A 17,565-nucleotide genomic window follows, 5' to 3' on the forward strand; every position below is an offset into this window, starting at 1 on the left:
TAAAAGATCCAAGACACTCTGCAGAACTAAATGAGGTATAATAAGATGCCTGATACCCTTAATTCTGGCAAAATTATACCAATTGGAAAAAAGGAAAAGGAAAATCTTTTATGATAAATTGTATAGATCACGTAGCCTTGGAAAAAGGATTGCTGAGGGATCAGCAAGGAGCATGGATATTCCTGCTTGCTGCAGGTCTGCTTGGGGAAGCCCATCACCAATCCAAGAAATATCAACCTGCAAATATGACACCCTGCTAGCACTGCATCACAAGCTCCAGTGGGGACCAGAGCCCACATGAACACAAAATCATTCTGCTGCAGCTATGCCTTCAGTGTTTGAAGACTTGATTGCTTGTGCCTAGAAAAAAAGTGTTTGAAGCAGCTCTTTCCAAGAGAAAAAAAATCTCAGAATTTGGTTTAAACTCTCACAACAGGGAACAAATGTCTACTTAAAAGTTTTATATATTCCACAAATTGCTAACTAATGAGTTCAGGCTGGAAAGCTCAGCCTTAGAACACAATACTCATTCTTCATTTTGCAAAGCAGTTTCTGAAGTCACCTCCAACAGCACTGAGAGCCAAACCAAGTCATACAACATGTGCAAATTTCATACTTTCAACCTCCCCACTTTCCTGCCTGAACATCAATCTAAGGCACACAGCCACAGCTGAACATGTACTTTACTCACTGGCACCTATTTTATTCATTGCCTCCCTCATCTTCAGCAAAATCAAGGCAAGACACCAGTGTTCCTGATCATCCATCTTTTACTCTCTGCTGTCATGTCAAACCCACAGCTGCATATTTTCCTGGCAACTGTGAATCAACTCCCACTTTGATGATTGATTCACAGGCTAGAAATAAGACATGCTTGCAAGAATAATTCTATTAACAACTTCAAACCAATCTGGTATGTACAGCTGCTTCTTCCCCTGCAACAGCTTTCCTCCAGAGGTTGTAGCCTAGTCCATCATATTAGTTTGTTATACTAACGTGTCCCAATCCAGATTCAGGGAAGTATCCAGGCTAAAAAAAATTGTTCTGGTTTAGCTTTTTCTGTTGAGCAAATCACACTCAGCTGGGATAAAGAGAAGTAGAGCAGTGTTTCTGGTTACAGACACAAAGTGACCAGCAATTCAGGCACACATCAATGATTTTATAGGTGTCTGTGTGCATCAGTAATTTTGTGCCAAATAATAAAAATAGATATAAACCTGTAAATACAGCTGGGCACACTTGGCAGAGCAGAGATGCCAACTTCTGTAGACGTCTTGTACTGAGGAGTTCCCTTAGCTGGAGAAGTGCCTAGGAGCTATTAAAGAAGCTCACATTTTTGTTCTTCTAGTAAGGGAACAAAATTTCTTGGCCAAAACAGAAACAGGGTGCCCAGAGTGGATCAACTGCAGAGATTATCCTATGAGCACTCCGGGACAAACACACTTGTTTTTGCACAGGTCATAGGGGTTTGGCAGAACTAGAAACTAATTGAAGGATGAAGCACTCTACTTCAAAAACTGCTCTCAAGCTGACATGTCAAGCCATTCCCATTAAATAGATGTGGCAAATTGGTCCTGGCACTCTTAATTCCACCAGCTTTCCAATGATTAACCGCTAGGCAAAACCTCTGCAGGCTTCTGTACTTCAGAAAAACTGACATGCTGGAGAATTAGAGGACTTGAAATAATCACTTCTTCCCGCCACACCACATTAAAGGAAGCAACCCACAAAACTTGTGAAGAAAATAATTACATGCTTGAACAGCTAAGCGTGCCTTTGAACATATCCTGCTTTTTCAAAACCTTGATTGAAAGTGCTACTGGCAGCTGTGCTGTAGGCACAAAAATGTGGTAAGGAATGATTAAAAATTATCCATTCTCCTTCCCCACAAACTATTTCCATATTACCAGGGACATAGATAGAACAAATTATAACAGAAGTAATTCCACTAATGCAGCACAGAGTGTTTCCGACTTTGGAGTATTTTGACTAATCAGATAAATAGTTTCATCAGACATACACACAACACCAGAGTGTATTTATAGTGTTCACAATTCTGAAAATGGTTACAGCGTTCTCAAAGAGTAATACTGAGCCACACATACAGATTAAGACACCCTTGCATTGTAAACACAGTATTGTTCTCAAATTTGACAGAGAAAGGTTAACGTTCTCCATGACTTCTTAATTACCATGACCTTATAAAGTACACGTTGAAAAGATGACAAATGGAAGAGATTTTTGGGAGGCATTTTTCTCTCAAAAATACTAAAAATGCACACACACATAAATGTTAAAATTTTGGCAGGAACTTACAAGAACAGAAAAACCAACTCTGTCCTGAGGCTATACCTAAAATTTTATACTAAGATTCCACTTTCACACACTGAGTATAGTGAGAGTATTGTACACAGAAAAAAAACGGAAAAGAGAAGCAAATGCAACACTACAAAACTTATAGCACATGTCTCACTGTGAAACACAATAACTGCAGAGCATAGCCAAATGTGAAAGACAAAAATTTCTATTTCGCTAAACTGGATTTTGAAATAGCAATTTCAATTGCCTGCAAACTTGAGTTATGCCTAGGTAATAATTTTTTAATAGTTTATAACAATTTCTTTTTCCATTTTTGTCTAATTCAAAGTCTAGACCTCACAAAGGTTACAATTAAGTCAACTTTTTAGAGCCACAAAAGTATGTTTTCATATTTGAAAATCTATTAAAAATTAAAATACATTATTTCAATCTTGTGAAATCATATTTTGAAAAATATGCCTTCATTATTAGGAACACCAGCAATGCATCAAGAACACCAGCCCTACCAGGAACTCACAGAATCACTTTCATCACAACAGATGAAGGCACCTACAAACCAGTTCTTTATTACTCATTAAAAATGAAAAGCAGCAAGAGCTTCATCTCACTCTGCTAATATTATCTTCTGACAGAAGAGATGAAAACAATTCATCCAGGAGCTAGGCCTTGTATATACAGCAGCAAAGCAGAGCTTCTAAAGAAATTGTTCTTGCAAGAAGATAATGTAGATAATTAGGAAAATTTTGTTTCATAAGTTTCATTCAACCCGAATGCCCCTTTCATAAAGAAGAGGGGCTGAGGTGGGGGGAGTCATCATCTATCCTGTCATAGTCCCAGGAGAGTAAAGCAATCTTATTTTTTGTTAAAACAAGGCTACAATTTTCTTTTTAATTACTTATGACTCAAATAGCTCTGAAAGGATCAATATTCTAGAGGCAAGATCAAAACCAAACCAGATGGATATTAGAAAACATTATAATGCAATCCAAATGAGCCTTTGCACATTTCATTAGGTAAGAAAATTTTTGAAGTATTTCTCTCATCACCCAATCTCTTTTATTTTATATAATGTAGGATTTTAGTCTGCCTTATTCAAGCAATGCATGAATTTTTCAAACAAGTGATTTTCTCCTGAAATGCCGATGCTTAAGTTAACTTTCCTTCAGCCAAATTAATTTCCATTCCCTGAATAGGCTTCATACTTGTAATCAGATTCAAAGTTAAATAACACTGAAGAAAACTGGTTCCTGTTGGTCCATCTTATTTTACTAATAAGTATCTTATAAACAGGAAATCCTCCAACTGTTTCCTCAAATGGTAATATCTTAGAGACCTGTACTGTTCTTTTGGCTTAGTCTTCACACATTCTTCATTTAAAGAGAGTACATTTTTAAATACAAGAGAAAGTACTTACCCTTCTAACCTGACATCAGGTAAAGATCTGTTGAGTGCAATCATTTCACTTGCCATTAAATTAAATTGATTTATTTTAAACATTTCTTTCATTTTCTCTTGCTCCTCTTTTGGAATGACCACAGGCTTCCCCATCTCTCCAGGTCCTTCATGAGGTTTTTGCATGGGTTCTGGAACTTTGAAAAAATAAAATATTACTAACTCCTTTTAAGCTTGTTTTTGTTTGTTTATAAATTAATTTACACTGTAGGAGTGCAATCATTTAGAACAGTCCTAAACCCACCAGGTTTTGAAAGTGAAAACAAATCTTCACATTTGGGAGTTTAACAGAAATAGTTAAGTGCTTCTCTTACACACCAGAATTCATGTAAAAAACCAATAAGGATTTATTTCTATCCACTTTATAAAGTTCCTGTAAAGGAAAATTCAACTTTTCCAGGAAAGCCTGCATGTGCAAAAAAATCTGGGATATAAATGAGGGGAGACCTCAGTGCAGTCTGCAACTTCTTCACGAGGGGAAGAGGAGGGGCAGGCACTGATCTCTTCTCTGTGCTGACAGTGACAGGGCCCAAGGGAATGGCCTGAAGTTGTGTCTGGGGAGGTTTAGGTTTGATATTAGAAAAGGTTTTCCATCCAGAGGCTGCTGGGGCACTGGAACAGGCTCCCCAGGGAAATGGTCACAGCAGCAGCCTGACAGAGTTCAAGAAGTCTTTGAACAAGAGTGCCAAGCACACGGTGAGACTCTTAGGGTGTCCTATGCAGGGCCAGAGGTGGGCTCAATTACCCTGATGGGACCCTTCCAACTCAGCTTATTCTGTGACTCTGTAATAAATAATGTCCCAGAACAGTAAAGGTTCAATTAAAGTAAAAGTGGAGCTTTACATCTATTTCCACATTTTTATTTTGACAGAATGACATTGGCAGCAACAGTTTAGAAAGAATTTCTCTTGTTTATACTAATGTTATTTTTATGCAACAAAATTACATTAGTAATTAGTTTAACATTAGTACTCAAAACAGTAACAATACACATCCTAAACCCAAAGAAATTTAAATAACAAATATCTGATCAAACTGAAGAGGAAAAATGGGAGAAAAGTAATTCAGACCCTTGAATTATTTAGGGTTTTATATCAAATACATATAAAAATCAGAACAGTTTTTAAAAAGTTACACTTCTCTTTACAAGTACCATTCACTTTTCCCCAAACAGAAATTCCCAAATACTGAATTTGAACTATATTACTGCTTTACAAATTCAGCAAAAGTTTAAATTTAAATAATAGCAATTTAAGATCTAAACAGAGGAATGGAAAGTATTTTAAATTAAAGACACCAAATCCCCAAGAAACAAACCTAGCTTGAAATTATCTTTAATTTGCATCTAGGATAGCACAGTGTAATTAAACCTTAGGCAGAGAGTAAACAGGCATGTAAAGAATAAAAAGAAAATAAAAAAAAAATTAGCCTTCCATCCTTGCTGAAACACTAAGACTTAAATATATATTACTAATAAATGAGGCTTTTTGCTGGTCTGCATTTAGTCCTAACAGGGAACAAGCATCACATCCTCCTTGAGAAACTTTCATTTTCAAGTACCTGAAGCGATTGCATTAGTTGCATTCACACAGGAGCATTTAGCAGAGAAAATCCTCCCATCCTCCTCCCATCACAGGGGTGCTTTCTTTTAACCAAACTCCCCTTGATGGCCAGTTGAGCTATAAAACCCTAGAAGTTGCCAGCCAGCTACTCAACCAGTGAAAATTGATGGAGTAAGTGTGTTCCAGCAGATCCTGAGCAGATGGGCCACAGGCTAAGCTGAGCAAGCAGTCTGCTTTGCATCTCTGCCTCTTCAGAAGGTATGGCTGGACCCTGCATCAAACTGCTGACTTGCAATTGCATAACCTTTTCAACTAGAATTCGTGCCTTCCAGGGGGTAATTAACTTAAAATTATGGTATACAATAAAGTAATTATTTGGGCTTAATTTCATACATACAGTGTGCTATTATTATCTGGGCTATCACAGCAACTTTTGTTAAGTGTGTAGCAGTGAGTACATAGGTTCATTTAGACAGAAAGTGATTTAACAATGGGTGTTCCACATAATTTAAACAATTTAAAAAACCCCATCAGAATATAGTTGTATGCAGTATTCTGAGTTCTGAAGAGCAAGTGTCTTAATACCAAATGACCTATTTAAAAGAAAAAAATAATTTCCTGTTTCATTTACACTTCCAGTTCTTTCTTAACTTTCACTAAACCAGTTAAACTGAATAGCTAAATCAGCCAAAAGCTCATCTCTCACATTTGCAGATCTTCCTGTTAAGATGAGAGTTTAGCACATACTGGATACTGGTGTACAAATCTCACAATTTAATCAGTTAATTTTTTAAATTTCATTAGTAAATACATACTGCTTGATTACATATTTTACCTCAGTACTTCATTCTCCTTGCAGAAAAAATCCAGCAACAACTAACTAAATCCAGATATTTTGTGCAACTCACAGTCAAGCTGAGGCACAGGCAGGGCAATGACTTTCCAAGAAAAGTTAATTCATCAGAAGATGTTCTCTCAAGTTTCTGAGAACCATCTTCTCTTGGTTTTTTTTATGTTTATCTGTTTTCCCACAGAAGCATGTAGGTTTCACACAAACACCAACCAACAACGTTCTCCCCAAATTACTAATAAATGCATCATTAAGAATTCAGACCACAGTGTTCTTTTGTCAGTTAAACACAGAAAAAAATTTCCTTTGAAGGACTCTATGTACTGATGGCATTCTTCTAACAAAGGGAAATGAAATTTATAGCTACAGGTTTCAGAACTAAATGGATGACTGAATCACTACCTGATTAAATAAGAGATCTAGTAATGTATTTCCAGATACTTCTTATTTGTATCAGCAAACCCTTAGTTTCAAAGAAGGCTTGATCTCTTCCAGATCTTCATTTAAAAATCAGGAACTATTTCTGTGGACTAGAAATTTCTTTTTACCAGGCAATATGCCTGATGAAAATCAGATAATTCAAAATCTAAGACCATCTAAAGCCAGGAAAAAGGGGTGGATTTTTCTGGTGAGATGTTTTTACAGCCTACATAAACCAATGCAAAGTGTCCAATCACCTTTGGATGCATGACCATAATTACAAGAAGCTGTTTGGACATGTAAAAGTTCAGAGCAGTTCTGCCTCTTACACACCCCTCAACCTTAATACAACAAGATTGATTTATGACAAATGGTTCACATTTTCAATAATTAAATCTTGAAATTGCTCCCTTTTCTTAGGATTTTTTTCATGCAGATGAGATTATTTAGAACCAAGACACAATTTAGAGATTCCATCTTTATCAGAGGTCCAAATTCAGAATGCAAGGTCTTGATTGGCAATTGACAAAAATGACTGGTCCTAGTTTAACTTTGTCATTGTAAATGCCAAGGAGCTGAGATTCCATGACTCTTGCAATTCACCAGTCCTAATTTTGAAAGATTCCCCAGCATCCAGGGCTTCTAATCATTACATAAGGGGAATGCACCTTCAGGTCAGAAAAAAAAAAAAAAAAGGAGAAAGAGGATGAATTAAGCTTATTTAGAAACCACATCAAGTGCCAAAGCTGGAAGTTGTTTTTTTTTTTTGCAATCAGACCTTTAGGAAGCCTATAACTGGGGGTAAAGAATGACTCATTCCATCTCCATTTAAGTCAAGACCAGAGGGATGACGTTCAGGGTTCTTACAGAAATAAGACAGAACTACACAAAAAAAACCCTTTATTATTTTATTAGTAAAACCACACTACCACCTAGGTATATTTTGTTTACAAGAATGGTCCCTAATTGTACTGTTAGAGAACAGCTTGAGCCCTCTCTTTAAGTCTGGAACTTGTTTACATTTTTTAAGTAAGCTCTGTTCCAGGCTGTGAAATCTAAATTGCAATGCCAATCCCCAAATGAAAACAATAAGGCTCAAGTAACTATGCTATGAATATTAGATTTGGAAAAAAATACTACATGGATGATGCTTACTAAAGTTAAGTGATTTTCTTTCCAATTCACAGCAACATTTAAACTTACATCAGCCACCTTCCTTAGACAACAATTAATTACTCTTTGTGGGTTTTACTGAGTAATCCTCAGGAATTACAAACAGGGAGCCACAACCCAGAAGATATGGCAATAGGAAGAACACGCGTGGTGTTTTGGATAAGGGGTGTGCACCATCCACGTCAGCGGAGGTGAGACAGCCTCAGAGCTGAGCACTGGGAGAAGGCTTCCCCCAGTTTTCTCCCAGCCCCTCTGGGGTGGTCATGGCAGGGAGAAGAAAGAGCAGCAGTATCAGTCAGCATAGCACAGGCTCCTCCCAGCTCAGGGATTGCTGCTGGAAACAACTCTGCTGGGTGTTCTGATCCCAGCTCCCCAGGTTACCTGGGGAAGCCACTGCAGGTGTCTTCTGCCATGGTGGAGGGGGTGGGCCACCATGGCAGTGGTGGCAGCAAAGGTTAAGTCCACAGAAAAACCATCCCACACAACTACAGTCACTGGATTACAACTATCCCTCCCCTCTGGTACAACCTTAGTTACTCAGTCTTGTACTCTGCAGACCCCAAGCCAGGCCCCCTTTTCCCAAGGCACCTCCACCTCAGCTGGCTAGTGGCCTGTCCCCTTTCTACCTCACCTTTTGTGCCCTCAACTCCACACCTGTGTCACTTCAACTCCCAGCTTTAATCCCTGTCAGAGCAGACACCAAAGCTTCTATCTCATGCGCCTTACAGTTCCCTATAACCATGTACACTGAGTTTTCCACAGTTGCACATTCCTTTACTATTCCTTTACTATTCCTTTACTATTACTGATTTAAGATTATGGTATCTTATGCCATCAATACCAATGAAAAAGAGCCCAAAGACAATTTTGGCTATGGCTCTTGCCTAATTCTATAAAAAGAAAATCCTTCCATTTTCTGTGTTAAAGACCCATGGAAAACATCCTTCAAACTTCATGAAAGCCCAAACTGTCCAAAGTTGTCCTCAAAATCCTTTGCTCCTGATGAAATAGCTAAAGAATGGTTTTTCCAACTGGACAAGCACAACCTGAAATAAACATAAACTCCTCAGAAAAACTTGCTCCTATGTTGAGTAAGTTCATCAAATGGCATGGAATTCTTCCATGAATTGCAGAGATAAAGCAGAGTGACATGGACAAGAGGATATTAAATTCAGAACACTAGCATAATTTATGCTGAATCAAGGAAACTAATTCAATTATGGAAATTAAAAGCAGCGGAAAAAGTGAAGTGAAAAAGCAGATTTTGATAAAAGCTTCACAGACAAAATAGCCTCAATGTTATCTGAGATGACTCCAGGCACTCTGAGCAGGAGTAAACCCACTAGAGATTCCCAATCAGTAAACTACTGGAACAAGTAAAAATATCTATAATCAGGCATGCAGCTTGGTTAAAAGGAAATGTCACAGGGTCAACCAAGGTTTCTAGCAGACCTATTCCTGAACCTTACTACAAATCAGCCATTAAAAAAAAAACCCTACCAAAAAAAAAAAAAAAAAAAAAAAACACCCAGAAAAAACCCCCCACCCCCCAAACAAGAAAATGTACAAAGCTATATACAAGGTTTTGTTTGTTTACCAGCCAGCTATAAGATCTTAAAAATATATCAGGAATTTCAACACACACAGGTTTGGATAAAGGTCAGAATGAAGGCTGTACTCAACTAAGTAAAATTAGTGTTGCATAGGGAAAATCATAATACTAATATGTCAAAACTGAAGACTTTCCCTCACCTGAAGGTTCCCCCAATGACTTCATACGTAAACTCATCTGAAATTTCAACATTATCAATATATCACAGTAAGTTGATAGATATTGACTTCACCTGCTGTTTTCTGGCATAAGTTATCTGCTTTATGGGAAGCCAAAAATTGGATCTAATCCTACATAATACCACATCAGTCACTGTCTTACCATATAAAAATTTCCAAATTTCTGGAGGGGAAAAAAAAAAAAGGAAAAAAAAGGACAAAAAAAGACTGAGTTCCTGTAGAAGATGTACTTTCTACATACACAGCCTTTTCAGAGGGAGAGACCCCAAACTACAGAATGAGATGCTTCACAAACAAACTGGAGGTGGCAGCTGCCTGCAGTTCTAAATGCATACACTGAGACATTGCAGGGATGAAAAATCTCCCTGCACCAGTCCTTTCTCCCATGTGATCAACTATGCTAACTTCCTAAAAATAAGGTTGGCAACATCAATAGTAGTGCTGTCAAAAAAGCCCAAAACAAAACAACCCCACATTCAGCTCATTTAATTGGTGCTCAAAACCCTAAGATGGCAATAACAAAACTGAAAGCTTATCTGAAAACCTTCAGTATTGAAAAATACAGTTCTCACTTAAAAGTTATCTAGATAAGCATGGACTCACATTTGTCATTTTACATCCAAGTTCATTCTATTATCATAAACCTTACAATATTTACTGTGTCTTATTGCTACAGTCTTTGTCCAAATTTTGGGTTAGGTGGGTTGTAGGGCAGGGAGTCTTTTTCAATTTGGCTGGTTGAAGTCTTTTTTTGCAGCAAGAGGCAGACAAGCGAGCTTGGTTGTTGGCTTGGTTTGTTTTATTAGCAGGTCTGATGAAGTTAATAGCACCTCTGCTTCCTTACTCATGAAAATTTAAAATATGCTTTAGACTGCATTAACATGGCTTAGATTTCTGCATTTCTTATTGCACAGTTTTTTAGGGTTATTTCATATACATTAGTGCTTAAAATTCTACATCTTATGTGCTTTGAGTCTGCAACGTATATCTTAAGCAACGTGGTTATTCTCTAATCATTCAAAGAAACACGGAATATTCTGTGACTCCTAAATGCTGACACAATGCTAGATTGTTGAAAAAAAAAAATCCCAAATCTTTAAAAAGAGTGCAATTTTAAAGAATACTTAGGCAGAAAACTTACCATCTCCAGCTGGCAGGCCTCGTTCCTTTTTCTCATCACATTTATTGCATTCACTGAAGTACAGCAATAGAAACATATCCAGAAGGACCCAAACCAAAGAGGTGGCAAGGACCACCTTGCAATATGCAAATTTTTTCATGGCACTTTAAGTCAAATACAAAAATAAAAAAGTATAAATAAAAATGTCAACAGGGTTTTTTTAATCCAGTTTGAGAGACAATGTTCTATATCTGGAAAAAAAAAAGAAAAAGAAAAAGAAGTCACAACATTTACCTGAGATGCTAAAAGCAGAAATTTTAACTCCATTTGAAAGGTAACAATTTAGTTATGTTATGATGTATGCAAGAAAATTAATGTCCTATGCATTTCAGTGAGATAAGGGAATAGGGTCAGTTTTAGCAGCATTATTCCAATCCTTTATAATGTTAACATTCATCACCTGAAACATCAAAATGAGTGACCAAAACAGAGTCCTCTGCTGAGCCACTGGAAAAGAAGGTAGGCACATCTAATGACATCAGAAGAAACTCTCTGGATCCTCTGGAAACCAGGACAACACCAATGAATGAAAACCAGGAACATCTTGGGAAGCAGGGTATCACTCTCTACTGTGTGAATCCCATGGCTAATATTTCTCATGCTTCTCCCATGTAGCACACACTGACATTCTGGGTCCATCACTAGGAATGCTGGCCTACAAATGCCAGGATTTTACACAGGGTCTAATTGCCTATTACAAAAGCATCACAAAGACAAATGCTTTTCACTTCCAGCAAACCAAAACCAAACATCCCTTTTGGTAAAATAAAACAGTAGGCAAGGTTAACAAAGTACCCATAAGCCACCAGGATCATTTACTAGGTATTCAAAGCTAAAGTTAGCAAGTCTGACACTTTATGCCTTTATTAGTTTAATGTTTGATTATAGAGCAAATCTCTATATATTTTTTCAGTGTGTATACATTACAATTTTAGAATGCCAACCTTTGAAATTCTCTTTTGCCCAACTCAAATTACAGATTTTGTTACAAAGACTACATATTTCCATGACTAGTAGGGCAGAATCAAGAACAGCTTTGAGCTTCCTTACACGAAAATACAGAGAGTTTAATTTTTAATTTTTTTTAACCACTACTGACATATTTCAACTCAAAGTACTCCTGAAATGTTTACCAGTGGGAACAGAATACCAGTTAAAACCAGAATTGCAGACACTCTTGACATAGAAAATGAAGGGAATAAAATAAGGAGACTTTAAAGACATGCTAGGATTTTACAAATTACATACATTAAATTTTTCTTACATGCTTTCAGTGAAAACTGAAGAATTTATTGAAAAGGGAACTTTAATCTCAAGTGTTTGTGCTGGTTTGGACTGGTGTAATTTCCTTCACTGTGACCAGCAGAGGCCATGTTTTGTATTTGTGCTGGAAACAGCATTGATAATTCAGGGATGTTTTTGTCACTGCTAATCAGTGCTTACACACTGTTGAGGCCTTTTCTGCTTTTCACCCCACCCCACCAGTGAGGAGGCTGGGGGTGCACAAGAAACTGGAAGGGAACACAGCAAGGACAGCTGACCTCAACTGACTCAAAAGATATTCCATATCATATAAAGCTCAGTATATAAAGGTGGGGCAAGAAAAACAAAGGAGGGGACGTTTGGAGTGATGGCTTTTGTTTCCCCAAGCAATCGCTGCATGTGATGGAGCCCTGCTCTCCTGGGGGTGGCTGAACATCTGCTTGTCCATGGGAAATGGTGAATAAACTCCTTGTTTTGTTTTACTTGTTTGTGCAGCTCTTGCTTTAACTCAACTCATTTTTCATTTTTATTCCTCCCATTCTCTCCTCCATTCCACTGGGGTGGTGGGGAGTGAGTGAGTGGCTGCTGCATGGGGCTTGGAAGCCAGCTGGGGTTAACGCACATCAGTTGTGACTACACAAAAACCTCATTAAAGGCCTGCATCGTTAAGACTGCATTTCCTTTACTATTTCATTGCCATAATTTGACCCCTGCCTCCCCCCACCCTTCTTAAGGCAAAATATCATGACATCCCTTTTCTAAATACAGCTTATTTCTTCTTATTGGCAGCAGACACATTCCTATCTCCCTGCACTCCTTTACACTGAAGTCACACAGCTCTGGATGGCACAGCAAGAGAGGAGCCTGTGACCTTCCACTTGTACAAGGCTAGAAGGGTATACAACCCTCTGCTTCCTGCAGAGGTGCATATCAAATGACAAGAATGAATTATTTTTGGGATCTCAGCTTGCATCTATATAGTTTTGGTGTACAGGGATGACTGTAAAAGAATTAGGAACTGCAGAAGGATCTGTAACTAACAACCTGATGATAAAGTAACAGATGAAATTACCACAAGGAAACATTAAGTGACATACATTATGAAAAAATCCCAGGGGTTGTTCGGTTGGAAGTTTTTTGGTTGTTTTTTTCAGTTTTTTTTTTTTTAATAGATAGAAGGATAGACCTGAACTCTATCCCCCTATCTATTAAAAAAATATTGGGAGCTGTACTATGAAATTCTGTAAAACCATCAGCAGCAGTGAAAGAATAATAAATTTGTTACAGACTACTATGTAGAAAACAGAAACCAAACCATCACTACTCCATTACACAGTACCTGCTCTCTCATCTTGAGTGCTGTGTGAACATCCAGTCTTATAATTTCAAAAAGGATATAGGAGGATTAGAAGGAACAAGAGAGAACTGCAAAAGGATGAATACAACAAAAAGCCGCTTTATTATAAGACAAAAGTAGCACTTTTTCTGGCTGGAAAAGATGTAACCTAAATCAAGTGGCAGGTCTATAAAATCAAAAGCTGTACAGAGATGGTAAATAGAGATCAACAGTTGCCTTTTACTCTTACTTCCTATATTGGCAGAAATCAAGTGAATTTAGCAGCAAGACGTTAAAATCCAGAACAGGAATTTATTCCCTACAGTGTGCAGTCATCCAGGGGAGCTGCCTGCCACCATCCCCTGCCAGCACTGCAAGCCTCCTCATCAACTAACAAATACCAAATCCTCACCCTACTTTGGCCAGTCCCCGACTGTGAACTTCAAGTCACCGCATTCCAGGAGAGTACAGCAAGGAAGAATCATTCCAGTTTCCTCTATTCTCTGCCCTAGATATGCATATCAACCACTGGCAGAGAAAAATACTGTATACAGACAAAATTTGTCTGACATAGTGCATGACTGCCCTTAAATTCTTCATACAATAGGTTTCTTCTGGTCCAACCCAGACACCACAGAAATTGTTTGGCAAAGAATGAAGTCACACCACCACCCTGTTTGTTCTTAAAGAACACAAATGCTAATAAATTAGGTGTTTTGAAAGAAAACTCTACCAATTCTTTTAATTTCACATTTCTTGAAGTTCAGACTTGTGAGACATGAGGCTGTAAAACAGTGTAAAACCCACAGGAGCACAGAGCTTTGGGGTCCTCAGATTAGAAAGACAAAGGAGAACCACACTCTAGACTTGCTGCTCTATATCAAGTGCTTTGGAATGTATAGCCTGGCGGTATATCTGCCTCTAACAAAAGAAAATTCCTTTGTCACTTCAGTGAAATGTCAAAAAGACACTTTGTGAACTCTTTGAACCCTTTGAGCGTTTGGGGAAGTGATGAAAAGACAGTGATGCAAAAGTTCAACACGCAGTTTTCCATTGATAAGGTCCTTCCCTGTACCTTTTGATGAAGGCTCTCATTCCCTTGGGCAGTCTATCATCTCATGGATTACACTGCATTTTTACCACCGCTTTTATGACAGCACTCCCCCATCTGCTTCCCCAGCAGAGGGGCCCAGAAACCCAGATGAAGCAACTGCTCTTAGCATACCAGAGCCTTGACCCAGAGCTCAGGGCTTGGTTCCTCCTGCTGCTGCTGGAAGGTGGTGGTGGCCTCAACCACGGGAGGAACGCTCTGCCTGAGTGCTGCTTCTTCAGTGGAAGAGGCTAAGGAGCAAAGTGAGCAAGGATGAACAGCAGGTGGGTGCTGGTCTCCACAGAGACCTTGAAGTGCCATGAGAGTCTGTGCCCCATGATGAAAAAAAAGAGAAAAGACAGCTAAGCATTGCACTCAAAGGATAAGTGGATGGAAACTCCCAAAAATGGAGGCTGAGAGAGACAAACCCAGGAAATTGTGGCAACAGAAGGAAAGCCTGCAGATGTGCCCTTCCACAGCAATTATACTGCCAGGGATGCTGTTGAAAGACTGATGAATAAGCCTGAGTTACATTTCCTGAGCATGTGAGGAGGTTCTCATATAATCCAGGAGTACAAGCTGGAACAAAGCAAAAGCAGCAACAAGAACGGCACTTTAAGGATAGCAAAAAAAAAAAAAAAAACTCAAAAAGACTGAGAATAACATAGATCCAGTGCTCAGCATGCAAAGGCTAAGATACTCAATGCCTTTTCCAGTCCCTTTGTTATTGGAGGCAGAGTCTGCAAGAGTGAAATGAAACTTCATTAGGTAGGGGACAGACTAGGTCAGAGATCTCTTCCATGGCACCAGAAAGTTGGCATGGAGGGTGCTGAAGGATCAGGCTGATCTTACTGCAGGGCCATTCTCCATCATCTGTGAAATGTCTGAAATGGTGATCCAGAGATTCCCAATCCTCAAGATTAGGAAAAAAGTTATCATCAAGTAGGAAAGGAGATTCTGGAGAACCATCTGCTAAGTCAGTCTCACTTCAGTCCTTGCAAAGATTATGTAAGAAATCTTACATACAAACACACAAAACACCAAACCAAAAAACAAATAACAAAATAAAGCAAACCCAATCCCTACCAGATCACCACAACACAAAAAGTAAAAGGGAAACAGGCAGTACAGATACATCAAAGCCATACCATACTTTTAACAATTTGGCAACTCACTTCAAGGAGAGCATTGGTTTGGTGAACAAGGGAAGAGCAGTGAATGGTGTTTGCATTAACTTCAGCAGGGACTGTGATAGTCTTCCAGAGTACTTTTTCACAACTTAGTGAGATTTAATCTAAAGAAGTGGGTTTTCAGTGGGGTGGACAGCTAGCTGGAGCACCAGGCTTTATGGGTTCTGTCCAGCCATACAAAGTTCAGCTGACAGACAACCACTGGTGACAGCTCTCTGAGGCCAAAGCTGGAGCTCACACTTGCTGGTGCCTTCACTGAGAAGCTGAGGGACAGCACTGAAAGCACGCTCTGCAAGGTGGCTGGTGACACCCAGCTGGGCTGGAGCATGCCGGCAATACCCTGAAACAACATGCAGGAATGGGTCTGGGTGGCCAATTCAAGGGACATTCAAAGGCTACAAAAACAGGCAGGTAAAAACCTTGAATATTCAGTAACTAAAAAGTACAAATTCCTCTTCTTAAAGGTCAAGTTGGATAAGGCCCTGAGCAACTTGATCTAGCTGGTGGCATCCCTGCCCATGGCAGGGGCTTGGGACTAGAATATGACCTTTTAAGTTCCTTCCAACTCAAACTATCTTATGATTCTACGAGTATTATCTATATAGGCTGGGTACTACCATGCTAGGAAGCTGCTCTGCAGGAAGAAACCTTTGGAGCCTGAGAGCAAATTCAAAATTAATCAGTAGTGTTTTCTTATGGCAAAGAAAGTCAACTGCATCTAAAAACCACCCTAACAACCACAGAAATAAATCCTCAAATGCATAGACTTAATAACTGCATTTACCTACAGAGTAATGAAATAGAATTGAAGATTTTTGCAAAACCAAGTACTTTTCATTCCTTCAAAATACTGGATTATAGATTACAAAACCCTTTTACTATGGAAGAAAAAAGAGTATTAAAAGCACCTTGGAAAAGGTAGGAACAAAGGCTGTACTTTATCAAGAATAAAGCGAAAAGAGGAAAAATGGGTACATTCAAGTCTTGTTATTTCTGAAGGTCAAGTGAATTTTTCTTCCCCGTGACAAAATCCATGATATATTTGACACTACAGGAAAAGGTCATCTTTAAAATTACTGCTCATATAAAGAACATTGTTGCACTTAACAACCTCTTTTACAAACACAGTTGGCATGGGAAAGAAAACCTACTCTTTTTCAGTATAGCACACAAATACTCAGTCATTTTTGTCTTTGGATCAACTTTATCTGTGTTTATACCAGTGATCAGTCTTCAATATGACTTTGTGGCAGACTTGACAAAGGATTTCATTGCTGTTATTCAGCTAAATCAGGATTCTACACTGGATGCAGCACGTAACCAGACAAAGCTGATGTAAAGTTTGTTTTCCAGAATTTCAAATATGAACAAACAGAAGCTGGCACAAAATAAGGGCTCATCAAAATCCTGACACAACATTTACTATGTTTAAGCTATTAATATCAATTTATACCAAATGGAAAATGATTAACTGAACAGCATCTAAGGAAAGATTGATGGCCTACACAAAACTGAATTTTCAGCTTCTCAGTCTACTTAGTAGCGAAGGAGAAAAACTGGCATACTGTAAGGTAACATATCAGGCATGCGTATGGATTTTTGAGCAAATTTCTAAAAAATTGAGCCAATACAAATTGTAGTGAGCATTGTCTACAGCTCTGTATCTCTGAACTATTAGTGAGTCCAATCCCATTGGTTACATTCATATTTGAAACCAGAAGTGATGCCAACACTACAATCAGGTTCCAGAATTACTTTTGCTGCTGTGCTGATGTGTTTTGTTTTGGTTTTTTTTTTTTTTTCTTTTTTACTGGCCCATGCTCTAAATTGGTTGTGGTGCATGTTTGCAGAGAGCTCATTACCATCAGAACATCAGTAAACAGGCTGATTTGAGGATAAACAAAGCCCTACCTTTCAATGCTATGAAAGCAAGTGATAA

General features: G+C 38.4%; 1 protein-coding gene across 2 annotated transcripts in view; it reads right to left on the reverse strand.

Moving 5' to 3' along the window:
* Positions 1–17,565, reverse strand: part of GALNT1 (polypeptide N-acetylgalactosaminyltransferase 1) — an 86,332-nt gene that overhangs the window by 33,914 nt on the left and 34,853 nt on the right. For both annotated transcript variants that reach the window (XM_063163670.1, XM_063163662.1), the window contains exons 3-4: positions 10,709–10,938; positions 3,734–3,908 (exon numbers count right to left, since the gene is read on the reverse strand). In XM_063163670.1, the coding sequence (XP_063019740.1) occupies positions 3,734–3,908; positions 10,709–10,847 (314 nt within the window). In that variant the 5' untranslated portion in view covers positions 10,848–10,938. The remainder of the gene's footprint in view (positions 1–3,733; positions 3,909–10,708; positions 10,939–17,565) is intronic.

Source organism: Melospiza melodia, chromosome 1 (genome assembly GCF_035770615.1).
Source record: "Melospiza melodia melodia isolate bMelMel2 chromosome 1, bMelMel2.pri, whole genome shotgun sequence".
Classification (NCBI taxonomy): Eukaryota; Metazoa; Chordata; class Aves; order Passeriformes; family Passerellidae; genus Melospiza; species Melospiza melodia.